The 14,559-nt window shown below is 45.0% G+C and overlaps 1 protein-coding gene across 1 annotated transcript; it reads left to right on the plus strand.

The window, feature by feature from the left end:
* Positions 1-2,361: 2,361 nt before the first annotated feature.
* LOC145540336 (interferon tau-like) lies at positions 2,362-2,949 on the plus strand. Its single transcript, XM_081575128.1, has one exon. The coding sequence runs from the start codon at positions 2,362-2,364 to the stop codon at positions 2,947-2,949; it is 588 nt and encodes a 195-aa protein (XP_081431254.1).
* Positions 2,950-14,559: the final 11,610 nt, after the last annotated feature.

The raw sequence follows: 14,559 nt of genomic DNA on the forward strand, positions 1-14,559 counted from the left end.
AGTAAGTAGAGAACCGAGGCTATTTCTCCCTGACACAGCCTGGGCCTCACTGCTCTGCATTCTGAGCACAGCACAGAGATGGATCGACAAGTCAGCCCAACGGAAGTATGTAGACTGAACGAACACCTGAAGGTGACTGATTTCTGTGACATAAGCTTTTACTAATACAGAACACCATCACTGAGTCACCTATACCCAACTCAGAAATTCTGAGCAGAACAAATCTTGAACACTTTACGTAAAAGAATTGAGCAACAAAAGCTGTCGTGGCAAAATAAAAATTGTCTCCTAAAGGTGTAACAATTGCAATTGGATAATGCCACCACTTACTTAGGTCTCCACACTTCAGATCTCAGCATCTCAGGGCTGCTGACACTTGATAGCTGGCGACATGGATCGGAAGAAGAGGAAGTCATCGCTGAGAACTCCCCTCCTTCACACAAACACTGCACGGGAGAGGGTGGGGATGCTGGAAGATGAATGACTTTGCAAACAAGGAGACAAGCCCCTCCACAGTAGAATTCTGAAGTTCTCAGGATGTGGTTAGCCTGCCCTCATGGGGGAGGCCCAGAGACTTTGGGCTGAGGACACCGTCATTCCAGAGGAGATGTGCTACTAGAGGTGATAACCACCTTGTGAATGAGGTGGTACTGGAAAGACAGTTAATGAGAATCTTCAGACCTACATGCACCAGAAAAGAAGCAGGATTCCTGGTGGGGGTATCGGCACAGCCCGTGGAAGACTAGAGATCGACCATAAAAAGCTGGTTGAAAGAAACCCTGATGTCTCGTATATTGTTCCTGACTGTTGATCTTGAGCCTATTATACAGAGGGAAGTAAGTCAGAAAGAAAAACACTAATGTAGTATATTAATGCATATATATGGAGTTTAGAAAGAAGGTAACAATGACTCTATATGCGCGACAGCAGAAGAGACACAGAGGTAAAGAACAGACTTTTGGACTCTGTGGGAGAAGGTGAGGGTGGGATGATTTGAGAGACTAGCATTGAAATATGTATATTACCGTATGTGAAGTAGATGGCCAGTCCAGGTTGGATGAATGCGACAGGCGCTCAGGGCTGGTGCACCGGGACCGCGCTGAGGGATGGGACAGGGAGGCAGGTGGGAGGGGAGTTCAGGATGGGGGACACATGTACACCCACGGGTGATTCACGTCAATGTATGGCAAAAACCACTGCAATATTGTAAAGTAATAAGCCTCCAAATAAAATAAATCAGTTAATTCAAAAAAGAGAAAAATAGTGACAACCTAAAAGATGAGCGTTATACTTTATTTGGAGGGAATTCGGGAGGCAGTTTCTCAATTCACCTTGAGAGAATTGCTCCAAGGAGGTGAAGGGAAGCGTCAGGTTGTACAGGAATTTGCAAGAACGGGGATGTAGTCTGAACATCAAAGCGTTTTTGTGAATTAAAGAAAACCAGCTATCTCAAGTTAAGGAATTTAGCATTTTCCCCATGTATGGGAAGAGGCAAGTGTCTGGGCTCACTGAACACGTTCCTTTCATGCATCTCAGCTCTCCTGGGGCATTTTTCCTTGCATTTTCTTGCATCTTGCATTTTATCACATCCTGAGTTGCCTTGGGCTCACCGTAGGGAGTAGCTGCAACTTGGTAGCTGTTCGCCCACAGGTGTATGTCCCCTTCCTGAGCACCCTGGAGGGCTGGCAACTCGTGATGACTGTGTCATCCTGGTTTACTGATTAGGCAGGAAATACTCCCCTCCTCATGACCCTGTGGCCCCAGTGAAATGTAATCTCAGGAACCTGAATGAATGTCCTCAAAAGAACAGAAACATCTGAGTCGTTCACTCACTCCTAATTACAAGCTTATCCTGGGTGAGACAGAAAACAAAATACAGATATCAATATGGCCTGAGTGACTGAATTCCTACGTGTAAGATAAGGAGGGAAAAATGCAGTTAAGGATCAAGGAAAACTTATGTTCCTGACAAAATACAAACAGAAGGAATGTTTATTATTATACTTAAATCTGTACATAATAACTATGTACATGTCTATAAGTCTTCGTATTATTGCATAACTTCAGCCTTTATTTAGTATCTCATCTAACTGATACACATGTTCATTGACAAATCCAAAGTTTATTGGGAAAATTAAACTTCTACTGTAAAACTTCAGAGTGTAGATTGACTACATTTTCTAGGTCAAATAGGTAATATCTAAATGAAAGCACAATGAGGAAGTGAGGGAGAAATTTTCGGACAATGAGTACCGTCTTCCCTACTTAAAAGCCTTGCTAGAAAGATTGTCATCAGACACCCTACCTCAAGGTTCACCCAGACGCCGTCTCAGGCAGGCCAGCAGCAGCCTCATCTTCCCCATGGCTTTCGCGGTCTCTCTACTGATGGCCCTGGTGCTGGTCAGCTGCAGCCCTGGAGGATCTCTGGGCTGTAACCGGCCTTGGAACCATGTGTCGGTTGGCAGGCAGAACCTCAGGCTCCTGCGGCAAATGAGCAGACTCTCCCCTCGCTCCTGTCTGCAGGACAGAAAAGACTTCGGTCTTCCCCAGGAGATGCTGGAGCGCGGCCAGTTCCAGAAGGACCAGGCCCTCTCTGTCCTCCACGAGATGCTCAAGCAGTGCTTCAACCTCTTACAGACAGAGCACTCCCCTGCTGCCTGGAACACGGCCATCCGGGACCAGCTCCGCGCTGGACTCATGCAACAGCTGGAGGACCTGGATGCTTGCCCGGGCCTGGTGAAGGGAGAGGATGCCTCTGACCAGGGAAGGATGGGCCCCGTGCTGGCCGTGATGAGGTACTTCCAGGGAATCCGTGACTACCTGAAACAGAAGGAATACAGCGAGTGCGCCTGGGAAATCGTCAGGGTGGAGATGATGAGAGCCCTCTCTTCGTCATCCATCTTGCAGAAAAGGATAAGAAACCTGGGTGGAGCTCTGAAGTCACCTTGAGATGACTCTCACCGACCAAGATGCCACATCAGCCTCGTACACTCACCTGTGCTCATTTCAGAAGACTCTGATTTCTGCTTTAGCCACCAAATTCATTGAATTACTTTAGTTGATACTTTGTCAGTAGTAATAAGCAAGTAGATATAAAAGTATTCAGCTGTAGGGGCATGAGTCCTTAAGTGATGCCTGCCCTGAGGTTATCTGTTGCTGATTTATTTATTCCTCCTTGCATTTAACATACTTAAAATGTTCAGAAATTTATAAAATTACATTTCATCTGTACATCATATTAAAATTTCTAAAGCATCTTTACCATTTCATGTGATTACATTTGTGCTTTGTTATATTTATTAAATCAAAGAAAATGAGTTTCTTCACTCAAAAAGTGAAATCCAAACCCCATTTTAAAACTTTATTAAAGAGTGGGTGGTTACATTTATTTACTCATTCATTCCATTCATATTATACATATAAATTGAGTACCCGAGTGACAGACTGTGTAATTGTCACCAAGGAATACATGTGAATAAACCAAATGCAGTTCCTACGGCATTGAAGCACTCAGTATTACAGAGAATACTGTTTATGTAAACAGTATTGTTTTATTTCGGTTATACTAAAGACTGCAAGGAGAGGTAAAGGAAAAGAATGTCCTCACACGGGAAGCTTTAGGTACAAATGATGCTGGAAAGATAAATAATATTATACATCCTTCCTAAGCTGCCTGCGGGGCTTCCCCGGTAGCTCAGCTGATAAAGAACGCGCCTGCGGAGCAGGAGACTCCAATTCGATTCCTGGGTCAGGAAGATCCCCTGGAGAAGGGAGAGACCAACTCCCCACTCCAGTATTCTTGGGCTTCCCTGGTGGTTCGGTCGCTAAAGAATCTGCCTACAATGCAGGAGACCTGGGTTGCGAAGATCCCAGGAGGAGGGCCCGGCAACCTACTCCAGTATTCTTGTCTGGGGAATCCCCATGGACAGAGGAAGCTGGAGGGCTGTAGCCCGTGGGGTCTCCAAGAGTGTGATACAACTAAGCATAGGGCACAGAAAGTCAACGAATTCTCTTAACTCAGTTTCAAGTCACCAAAATCTGGGGAGACTATTTTAGATAGACATTACCCAAACATAATTATTTCTACCGAGTTTACCTAAGCTCCTTTTCCTCCTTACTCTTAGAGATCACAGACCACTAGTATCAGAGAGCCCAGGTAGATCATTTATATGGCAAAGGCACAAGAGAAATACCAATTCCTTCCAGAAAGCTGGCTTAAAACATTACAAAAGGCTCACTTTGATACAATAGCAGAGCTAGCTGAGGCCATTGTTCTCCAGCTCTCTGGGCAGCGCCCATTCATCAGGGACAGCCACCCAAAGGCCCCATGTACTAGTGGACAGCCACCCAGGGATTTCCCTGTTGCTTCTGGGATTCCCCCTGCAATTCTGGGGCACCATATGGTAGCAGACGGCCACCTCAGGAATACCCTACAACTTTGGGATTACAGACAGCAACTTTGGGGCCCCCTGGGTTAGCGGACAGCCACCTCAAGGATCACCCAGAGACTCTTGGGACCCACATTCTAGTGGATGCCCCCAATAACTTTCCATTCCTCATCCTGTATCTTGACACTCACAGGAGTTTCTGTCATCTCCTGGCTGCCACCAATTGTTGGGTTGTGCCCTGCAGGCTTACAAGACCTTTGTTTGCCCAGCTTCGAGACCAAAGGAAGAATCTGCCGTCAAGAACAGAGGCATGGATGGCTTAAGGGATGGGAGGCACTCACATGTGTGAAGCAAGGTCCTGGAGCAACACCCCACCATGGGTGGTGCACGGGTGGTGGGAAGTATTCACACATGGTGACAGGCTTCATTCTGAGAGCAATGGCGGGGTGGGGAGTAGAGGGTAGGGAAGTGGGGAATGGGGAAGGAGGGGGTGGGGGGTGAGGGAGGAGATGGCTAATCATAGTGGGAGTGAGATCAGGCGGGCTCTTTAATTTTCATGGAAAGCAGTTGAGGGACACGCCCCTCACCACCCCTTTGATACAAAAGATCAACTCTGGGGCCTCAGACAAGTACAGAGAAAAGCAAGTCATAGGCCTAGGCTGTACCGGTGGGGCAGGGGATCTACCGAGAGTAAGAGAAGAGCTATCCTGAGTGGCCTGACGGTAATATACCTTAATTAGAACATTCCACTATTGCTAAAAATCACCAGTGATCATCTGGACCTTCAGATTGTTTTGCCAGTGAAAGTTTGAAATATCCTGAGAATTACTGCAGTATGACACAGAGACATGGAATGTGCCAAGGCTATTGGAAAATGGCATTGATAGACTTGCTTGACGTGGGCTTGTCACCAACCTTCAATTTGTAAAAAATGCAATTATCTGTGAAATGGGATAAAACAAATTCTGCCTATACTTCCTCACATTGTAGCAATTCCCAGTATGCTCTCAAGATTCACTCCTCCTTCCCCTGCACCAGCCATTCATACAGCTCTTTCCTGTTTCTTTGGGATTCTGGCTACCCATTTCCCCTTAAGATTGCAAAGCGTAGTCACTCAGTCGTGCCGACTCTTTGCCACCCCATGAAACATAGTCCACCAGGCTCCTCTGTCCATCGGATTCTCCAGGCAGAATACTGGAGTGGATGGCCATTTCCTTCTCCAGGAGATCTTCCCCACGCAGGGAGCAAACCTGGGTCTCCCATCATTGCAGCCAGATTCTTTATACTCTCTGAGCCACAAGGGAAGCCCTAAGAGTGCAAAGCCACCAATTAAAAGTCTGAGTCAAAGTTCTAGGTTCTTCAGAAACTTTTATGTAAGACGTTATTTGCTTGTGATGACTATTTTTGGGAATGAGAGAATGTCCTTCTTACAATATTGTGACAACAGCCATGGCCAAAATGGACTAGGAAGCAAGATCCATTTTCCTCTAGAGGCTACTAAAATAATTACGGAGGAAGCGTGCCACTTACTGGCCAAGATGGACTAGGACATTGACCACGTCTGGAGAGCAGGCTTCTTGCTCTTCTAAGCAGAGGTCTGTCTTCTTCCTTTAGCATTTTCTTCAGACCTCAAGGAGGATCTTTCCTGGAAAGAACGGACACCAATAACTTGAAAAAGCCTGCTTCCTTAGCTTTTGTATTTTAGAGAGGGAAAATACTCCCAGCTTCAGGCAGGACATGTCTTGGGCTAAGGAAGTTGTGTGGAAAGAAAGGTCAGGATATGTTTCTCACTTTCAGGCTGCTCAACTGGCCAAGGTTACAGATTCATCATTTGCTTTACATACTTTAACATCCTTGGTGCCTTGACCATGGCATTCTGGGTAGGGAAATACAAGGGAAATCGGAGGAAATAGCTCCTGTTTGAAGGTGCATTAACTCTTTCCTAAAGCATACGTTGTCCGTTCTGAACCAGACTTCAGGGGGAAATTCTCCATGTCCCTTTGAATAATAACTGCACTTGCATCCCTTCCACTTGGACTCAGCAGTAAGAGAGAGAGTGAAGTCACTCAGTCGTGTCCAACTCCTGCGACCCCATGGACCGTAGCCTAGCAGGATCCTCTGTCCATGGGATTTTCCAGGCAAGAGTACTGGAGTGGGTTGCCATTTCCTTCTCCAGGGGATCTTCCCAACCCAGGTATCGAACCGGGGTCTCCTGCATGGTAGGCAGATGTTTTTACCGTCCGAACCATCAGGGAAGCCTGTAAGAGAGAACACAGACGCAAATAAGGGGATTTCAGGGCATCCAATTGTTGCCAACCAATAACCTGGGGTGTACCTACTTGGGTAGAATTGAGAACGATTAAGGTAATGGAATACCGTCATCGAGGAGGTTAACCAGGAAGAGAGAGAGAGAGAGAGAGAGTGCGTGTATGGGTTTACTGATCAAGTAGCAGAGAAGGGTTCAATATAGACTAGATCTCTCAAATCTCTGCTTCAGGTTACAGACATCATCTTTAGATTGCTTCTCTCCAGTTAATGGATGAGCGGGCTGATAGCTTGCAGCAGAGGATGTCGGATTCCTGATCTCCGAAGAAGATTGAGCTTGGGGCCCGGGGACCAGCCTTGATCACCCAAGAGCTTTTGTATAGCAGGGTTTTATTCAAGTATAAAAAGCGACAGAGGAAGCTTCTGGCATAGGCATCAGAAGGAGGACAAAAGTGCCCCACTCGCTAGCCTTAGCAAGGAAGCTATATTCTTTTTAATTGGTTATTACAATAAATCAAAAGAATGTCTCAAGGTTCACAGATCATACTAGACCCACTCCCACAATATACATTTTAAGATAACGGGATTAGAACTAACAATAGAAAGATCTTACCAGACCCACTCCCCTAATATAATCTTAGGATAAGTCAGCAGGTTCTTGGTAAGGACAAACATGTCCTCGAGCCAGATACATTGCTCTATTGACTAAGACAAAGCAATGTAGAAAAACAAGTTTGTTTATTTCTCCTCCTTGAGAACTCCAGAACCCTATGTCCTCCTGGAGAGCCCCAGACCCCTCTCACGTCCTTGGGGACCCCAGACTTCTTATCAATCTGCCTAGGAACTGACATTCTCAGGGATCTCTAACTTGGAGGTTAAATACACGTCAGTTGCTCCGTTGAGTAGTACTCGTTTGCGACTCCGGGGTCTGTACCCTTTTCATACTGTTCATGGGGTTCTCAAGGCAAGAATACTGAAGTGCTTTGCCATTCCCTTCTCCAGTGGACCACATTTGTCACTTAGCCACCAACCTCGACAGCATATTAAAAACCAGAGACATCACTATGCCAACAAAGGTCCATCCAATCAAGTCTATGTTTTTTCCAGTGGTCACATATGATCGTGAGAGTCGGACCATGGAGAAAGCTGAGCGCCGAAGAATTGATGCTTTTGAACTGTGGTGTTGGAGAAGACTCTTGAGAGTCCCTTGGACTGCAAGGAGATCCAACCGGTCCATCCTAAAAGAAGTCAGTCCTCAATATTCATTGGAAGGACTGATGCTGAAGCTGAAACTCCAATACTTTGGCTACCTGATGGGAAGAACTGACTCCTTGGAAAACATCCTGAGGCTGGGAAAGATTGAAGGCGGGAGGAGAAGGGGACGACTGAGGATGAGGTGGCTGGATGGCATCACCGACTCAATGGACATGAGTTTGAGTAAACCCCAGGAGTTGGTGATGGACCGGGAGGCCTGGCATGCTGCGGTCCATGGGGTCGCAAGAGTCAGACATGTCTGAGTGACTGATCTGCACTGGAGTGTACCCGCCAGGCTCCCGGTCCCTGGCATTCTCCAGGCAAGAAAACTGGAGTGGGTTGTCATTTCCTTCTCCTGTGTGTTAAGTAAGTTTGGGGTTTTTTTCTTTCTGCCTTAACACTCTGGGGACACTTTTGGGGGCAAGACCACGTGGATAATTTTTGGACTCATCTGGCTCTCTTTGTGGGGGCGTCCCAGGGGGCACCGGTGCTAAACAACACACCTGCCACTGCAGGAGACATAAGAGATCTGGGTTTACTCCCTGGGTCGGGAAGATGGCCTGGAGGAGGAAATGGCAACCCACTCCACTGTTATTGCCTGGAGAATCCCATGGACAAGGGTGCCTGTCCACTGGGTCCCAAGAGTCAGGCGTGACTGAAGCGACTTAGCACGCACACATGCCTGTCTTTGTGACTGTTTAACATTCTTCAGATATTATGATTCTTCCACTGTTTGGCTGAGCTTTTTTGAGATTTAACTTACACTTTGCCATTTTGTCAGCAGAAATGTCACTTATCTTCTTCACTTTCATGACGTTCAGATATACATATGTTTTATGTTTGCCCACAAACAACTACGGTTTTGCTTTCTAGGAAAGTTGCAATGAGAAACAAAATATCTCAAGTCTTGACAATCACAGAAAATGAGGTGAAGCCCCTCTGGCATTCTTTTATTTCCCTTTGTCTTAACCCTAGGATGAGATGGCACGAAACCCAGGAGGAGAGAGACAAACTTCAACCAGCAAATCACTATAGAGAATATAAGTTCCTAAGTCTTTTGTTGTGATTTAAATTTAAAACGAAACATCATGAGTAGGTAAAGAAACGAGGCTATTTCTCCCTGACACAGCCCGGCCTCATGGCTCCGCAGTCTCAGCACGAAATATACATGGATAGACATTGCGGCCCAACCCAAGTATGCACTGAATGAACAACTAAAGGTCACCGATTTCTGTGATATAAGCTTATAATGATATATAACACCATCACTGAATTCCCTATAGCCAACTCAGACATTCTGAGCAAAACATATGTTCAACAGTTTAAGTAAAAAGTTTGAATGATAAAAGCTGTAGTGGCAAACTAAGCATTGTCTAGTAAAGGTGAAACAATTGCACTTGCATAATGCCTCCACCTATGGAGTATTCTTGCCTGGAAAATCCAATGGACACAGGAGTCTGGCGGGCTACAGTCAACGGGGTCGCAAAGAATCGGACACCACTGAGCGACTAACACACACACTCGTAGACAAAAACACACTGTAGCTCTCAGCGTCTTATGGCTGCTGACCCTTGATAACGTGGGACACAGGGCAGAAGAGGAGGTCAGCACTGAGAACTCCAGTCCTCCACAAAAACACTGCAGGGAGAGGGTGGGGATTCTGGAAGATGAATGATTTTGCAAACAAAGGGACAAGCCCCTCCACAGTAAAATCCTCAACGTCTCAAAGTGGTAAGCCTGCCCTCACGAGTGAGTCCCAGAGAGTTTGGGCTGAGGACACTGTCATTCCAGACGAAAAGTGCTATTAGAGGTGAAAACTACCTTGTGAGTGAGGCAGTGTTGGAAATACAATGAATTATCTTGGTTTAGAATCTTCACACTTAAGTGCACCACAAAGAACCAGGATTCCTGGTGGGGGTATTGGCACAGCCTATAGAGGACTATAGATCTACCGTTAAAAAAACAAAAAACAGTGGAAAGAAATGGTGATGTCTAGTATATTATTCTTGACTGTCAACATGAAGAAAAAAGTCAGAACCTAAAAGTTGAGAGTTATGTTGTGTTTGGTTGGGTACTGGCACAGCTTGTAGAGGACTATACATCTACTGTAAAAAAAAAAAAATGGTGAAAAGAATAGCGATGTCTCGGATATTATTCCTGACTGTCAACTTGAAGAGAAAAGTCACAACCTAAAAGCTGAGAGTTAAGTTTTATTTGGTGGGAATTCAGGAGACAGTATTTCAAGTCACCCTGAGAGAAGTGCTCCAAGGACGTGGGGGGAGGAGCCAGGTTCCACAGAAGTTTGCAAGAGAGGGAAGGTAGTCCGAACCTCAAAATATTTTGGTGACTCGGAGAAAACCCGGTATCTCAAGTTACGGAATTTAGCACTTTGCTATGCATGGCAGGATGCAAGAGTCGGGGCTCACTGAAATCATTCTTTTCATGCATCTTGGCTATCCTGGGGCCGTGCGCCTTGCATTTTTCCCCATCCCGAGTTCCCTTGGGCTCACATTAGGGAGTGGCTGCAATCTGACAGCTGTCAGACCAGAGGTATATTCCTCCTTCCTGAGCACCCTGGAGGGCTGGAAACTCTGATGACTGTGTCATCCTGCTTTACGGATATGGTAGAAAACAGTTTGTTCCTCGTGGCCTGTGGTCCCAGTGAAATGTAACCTCAGGAACCTGAATGAATGTTCTCAAAAGAGCAGAAACAACCGATTAGCTCATGCACTAACAATTACAAGCCTCTGCTCCGATTAAAACAGAAAATAAAATACAGAAACCTGTAGGGCCTGAGGGACTGTGACCTCGTATGTATAAGATAAGGAGAGAAAAAATGCAGTCCAGAATCAAGGAAAGATTTTGTTCCTGACACAAAGAAAAGGAATCTTTATATATATTAAAATGTGCACAGAAGTATGTACATGTGTATAAGTCTCTACATCCCTACATAACCTCAGCCTTTAATTTGTTTCTCATTTATCTGATACCCATTTGGAGTGATACATCAAAAGTTTAGTGGGAAAACAAAACACTTATTATACAAATTAAAAGTATAGGTTAATTACATTTTCTGGGTCAAATAGAAAATGTCTAAATGAAAACACATAATGGATGTGAGAGAGAAAATTTCTGACAATGAGTACTGTCTTCCCTGTTTAAAGCCTTCCTTTAGATTTATTATTCCCTTTGAAGAATCACCGCACTTGCATCCCTTCCACCTTGACTCAGGAGTAAGACAGAACACAGCCACAAATAGAGGGAGCTCAGAGAATACAACTGTTGCCAACCAATAGCCTGGGGTGTGCCTATTTGGGTAGACTCGAGAACTATTGAGGTAATCCAATCGTAATTCAGGAATTAACCAGGATGTATCCATGTGTGTGTGCGTGCGTGTGGGTGGGTGTGTGTGCATGTGTGCACGAGTGTTTGCTCAGAGAGTGGGGAAGGGCTTCAGTTTAGCCTAGATCTGTCCAGTTTCTGCCTCAGTGTACAGGCTTGTCTTTAGTTTGCTTCTCTCCAACTGACAAATGAGAGGGCTGTCCAATTTGTTTCTTAACTAAGTTTTGTTCCTTTTCTTTCTTCCTTCAACACTTTGGGGCCCCTTTTGGGGGCAAGACTACATCTTCAATTTTTGGTCTCACCTGGCTGTCTTTGTGGAGGCTTCCCAGGTGACACCAGTGGTAAAGAACTTGCGTGTCAATCCAGGAGACATAAGAGACCACGGTTTAATTCCTGGGTCGGGATGATTCGCTGGAGGAGAAAATAGCAACCCACTCAGGTATTCTTGCCTGGAGAATCCCACGGACAGGGGAGCCTGTCCACAGGGTCACAAAGAGTCAGACATGACTGAAGCGACTTAGCACGTGCACGTGGCTGTCTTTGAGACTGTTTGACAACTTTCAAATATTATGATTCCTTCCGTTTTTTGGTTGACCTTTCTTCAACTTACACTTTGCCATACTGTCAGCAGAAAGGACAGTTGTCTATATTCTCATTCATGACATTCAAAATTATATTTGATTTATTTTTGTCCACAAACAACTATCAAGTTTTGCCTTCCGGGAAAGCTGAAATGAGAAACAAAAGAAATCTCTAGTCTTGAAAATCACAGAAAATATGGTGATGCCCCTCTGCCATTCTTTCCCTTCCTTCTGTATTAACCCTAGGATGAAACGGAAAGGAACGCAGTAGGAGAGACAAACTGGCCAGTAAATCAAAAGGCAAAAAATAAGTTCTTCAATTTTTTTTTTTCTTTTGCTGTTCTTTAAATTTAAAACAAAACATCATGAGTAAGTAGAGAACCGAGGCTATTTCTCCCTGACACAGCCTGGGCCTCACTGCTCTGCATTCTGAGCACAGCACAGAGATGGATCGACAAGTCAGCCCAACGGAAGTATGTAGACTGAACGAACACCTGAAGGTGACTGATTTCTGTGACATAAGCTTTTACTAATACAGAACACCATCACTGAGTCACCTATACCCAACTCAGAAATTCTGAGCAGAACAAATCTTGAACACTTTACGTAAAAGAATTGAGCAACAAAAGCTGTCGTGGCAAAATAAAAATTGTCTCCTAAAGGTGTAACAATTGCAATTGGATAATGCCACCACTTACTTAGGTCTCCACACTTCAGATCTCAGCATCTCAGGGCTGCTGACACTTGATAGCTGGCGACATGGATCGGAAGAAGAGGAAGTCATCGCTGAGAACTCCCCTCCTTCACACAAACACTGCACGGGAGAGGGTGGGGATGCTGGAAGATGAATGACTTTGCAAACAAGGAGACAAGCCCCTCCACAGTAGAATTCTGAAGTTCTCAGGATGTGGTTAGCCTGCCCTCATGGGGGAGGCCCAGAGACTTTGGGCTGAGGACACCGTCATTCCAGAGGAGATGTGCTACTAGAGGTGATAACCACCTTGTGAATGAGGTGGTACTGGAAAGACAGTTAATGAGAATCTTCAGACCTACATGCACCAGAAAAGAAGCAGGATTCCTGGTGGGGGTATCGGCACAGCCCGTGGAAGACTAGAGATCGACCATAAAAAGCTGGTTGAAAGAAACCCTGATGTCTCGTATATTGTTCCTGACTGTTGATCTTGAGCCTATTATACAGAGGGAAGTAAGTCAGAAAGAAAAACACTAATGTAGTATATTAATGCATATATATGGAGTTTAGAAAGAAGGTAACAATGACTCTATATGCGCGACAGCAGAAGAGACACAGAGGTAAAGAACAGACTTTTGGACTCTGTGGGAGAAGGTGAGGGTGGGATGATTTGAGAGACTAGCATTGAAATATGTATATTACCGTATGTGAAGTAGATGGCCAGTCCAGGTTGGATGAATGCGACAGGCGCTCAGGGCTGGTGCACCGGGACCGCGCTGAGGGATGGGACAGGGAGGCAGGTGGGAGGGGAGTTCAGGATGGGGGACACATGTACACCCACGGGTGATTCACGTCAATGTATGGCAAAAACCACTGCAATATTGTAAAGTAATAAGCCTCCAAATAAAATAAATCAGTTAATTCAAAAAAGAGAAAAATAGTGACAACCTAAAAGATGAGCGTTATACTTTATTTGGAGGGAATTCGGGAGGCAGTTTCTCAATTCACCTTGAGAGAATTGCTCCAAGGAGGTGAAGGGAAGCGTCAGGTTGTACAGGAATTTGCAAGAACGGGGATGTAGTCTGAACATCAAAGCGTTTTTGTGAATTAAAGAAAACCAGCTATCTCAAGTTAAGGAATTTAGCATTTTCCCCATGTATGGGAAGAGGCAAGTGTCTGGGCTCACTGAACACGTTCCTTTCATGCATCTCAGCTCTCCTGGGGCATTTTTCCTTGCATTTTCTTGCATCTTGCATTTTATCACATCCTGAGTTGCCTTGGGCTCACCGTAGGGAGTAGCTGCAACTTGGTAGCTGTTCGCCCACAGGTGTATGTCCCCTTCCTGAGCACCCTGGAGGGCTGGCAACTCGTGATGACTGTGTCATCCTGGTTTACTGATTAGGCAGGAAATACTCCCCTCCTCATGACCCTGTGGCCCCAGTGAAATGTAATCTCAGGAACCTGAATGAATGTCCTCAAAAGAACAGAAACATCTGAGTCGTTCACTCACTCCTAATTACAAGCTTATCCTGGGTGAGACAGAAAACAAAATACAGATATCAATATGGCCTGAGTGACTGAATTCCTACGTGTAAGATAAGGAGGGAAAAATGCAGTTAAGGATCAAGGAAAACTTATGTTCCTGACAAAATACAAACAGAAGGAATGTTTATTATTATACTTAAATCTGTACATAATAACTATGTACATGTCTATAAGTCTTCGTATTATTGCATAACTTCAGCCTTTATTTAGTATCTCATCTAACTGATACACATTTTCATTGACAAATCCAAAGTTTATTGGGAAAATTAAACTTCTACTGTAAAACTTCAGAGTGTAGATTGACTACATTTTCTAGGTCAAATAGGTAATATCTAAATGAAAGCACAATGAGGAAGTGAGGGAGAAATTTTCGGACAATGAGTACCGTCTTCCCTACTTAAAAGCCTTGCTAGAAAGATTGTCATCAGACACCCTACCTCAAGGTTCACCCAGACGCCGTCTCAGGCAGGCCAGCAGCAGCCTCATCTTCCCC

This window comes from Giraffa tippelskirchi, chromosome 1 (genome assembly GCF_054371585.1).
Source record: "Giraffa tippelskirchi isolate mGirTip1 chromosome 1, T2T-mGirTip1v1.2.pri, whole genome shotgun sequence".
Lineage (NCBI taxonomy): Eukaryota > Metazoa > Chordata > Mammalia > Artiodactyla > Giraffidae > Giraffa > Giraffa tippelskirchi.

Bases quoted from the DNA above. Each gene is read 5' to 3' on its own strand.
- LOC145540336 (XM_081575128.1), top strand. From the start codon at position 2,362: ATGGCTTTCGCGGTCTCTCTACTGATGGCCCTGGTGCTGGTCAGCTGC.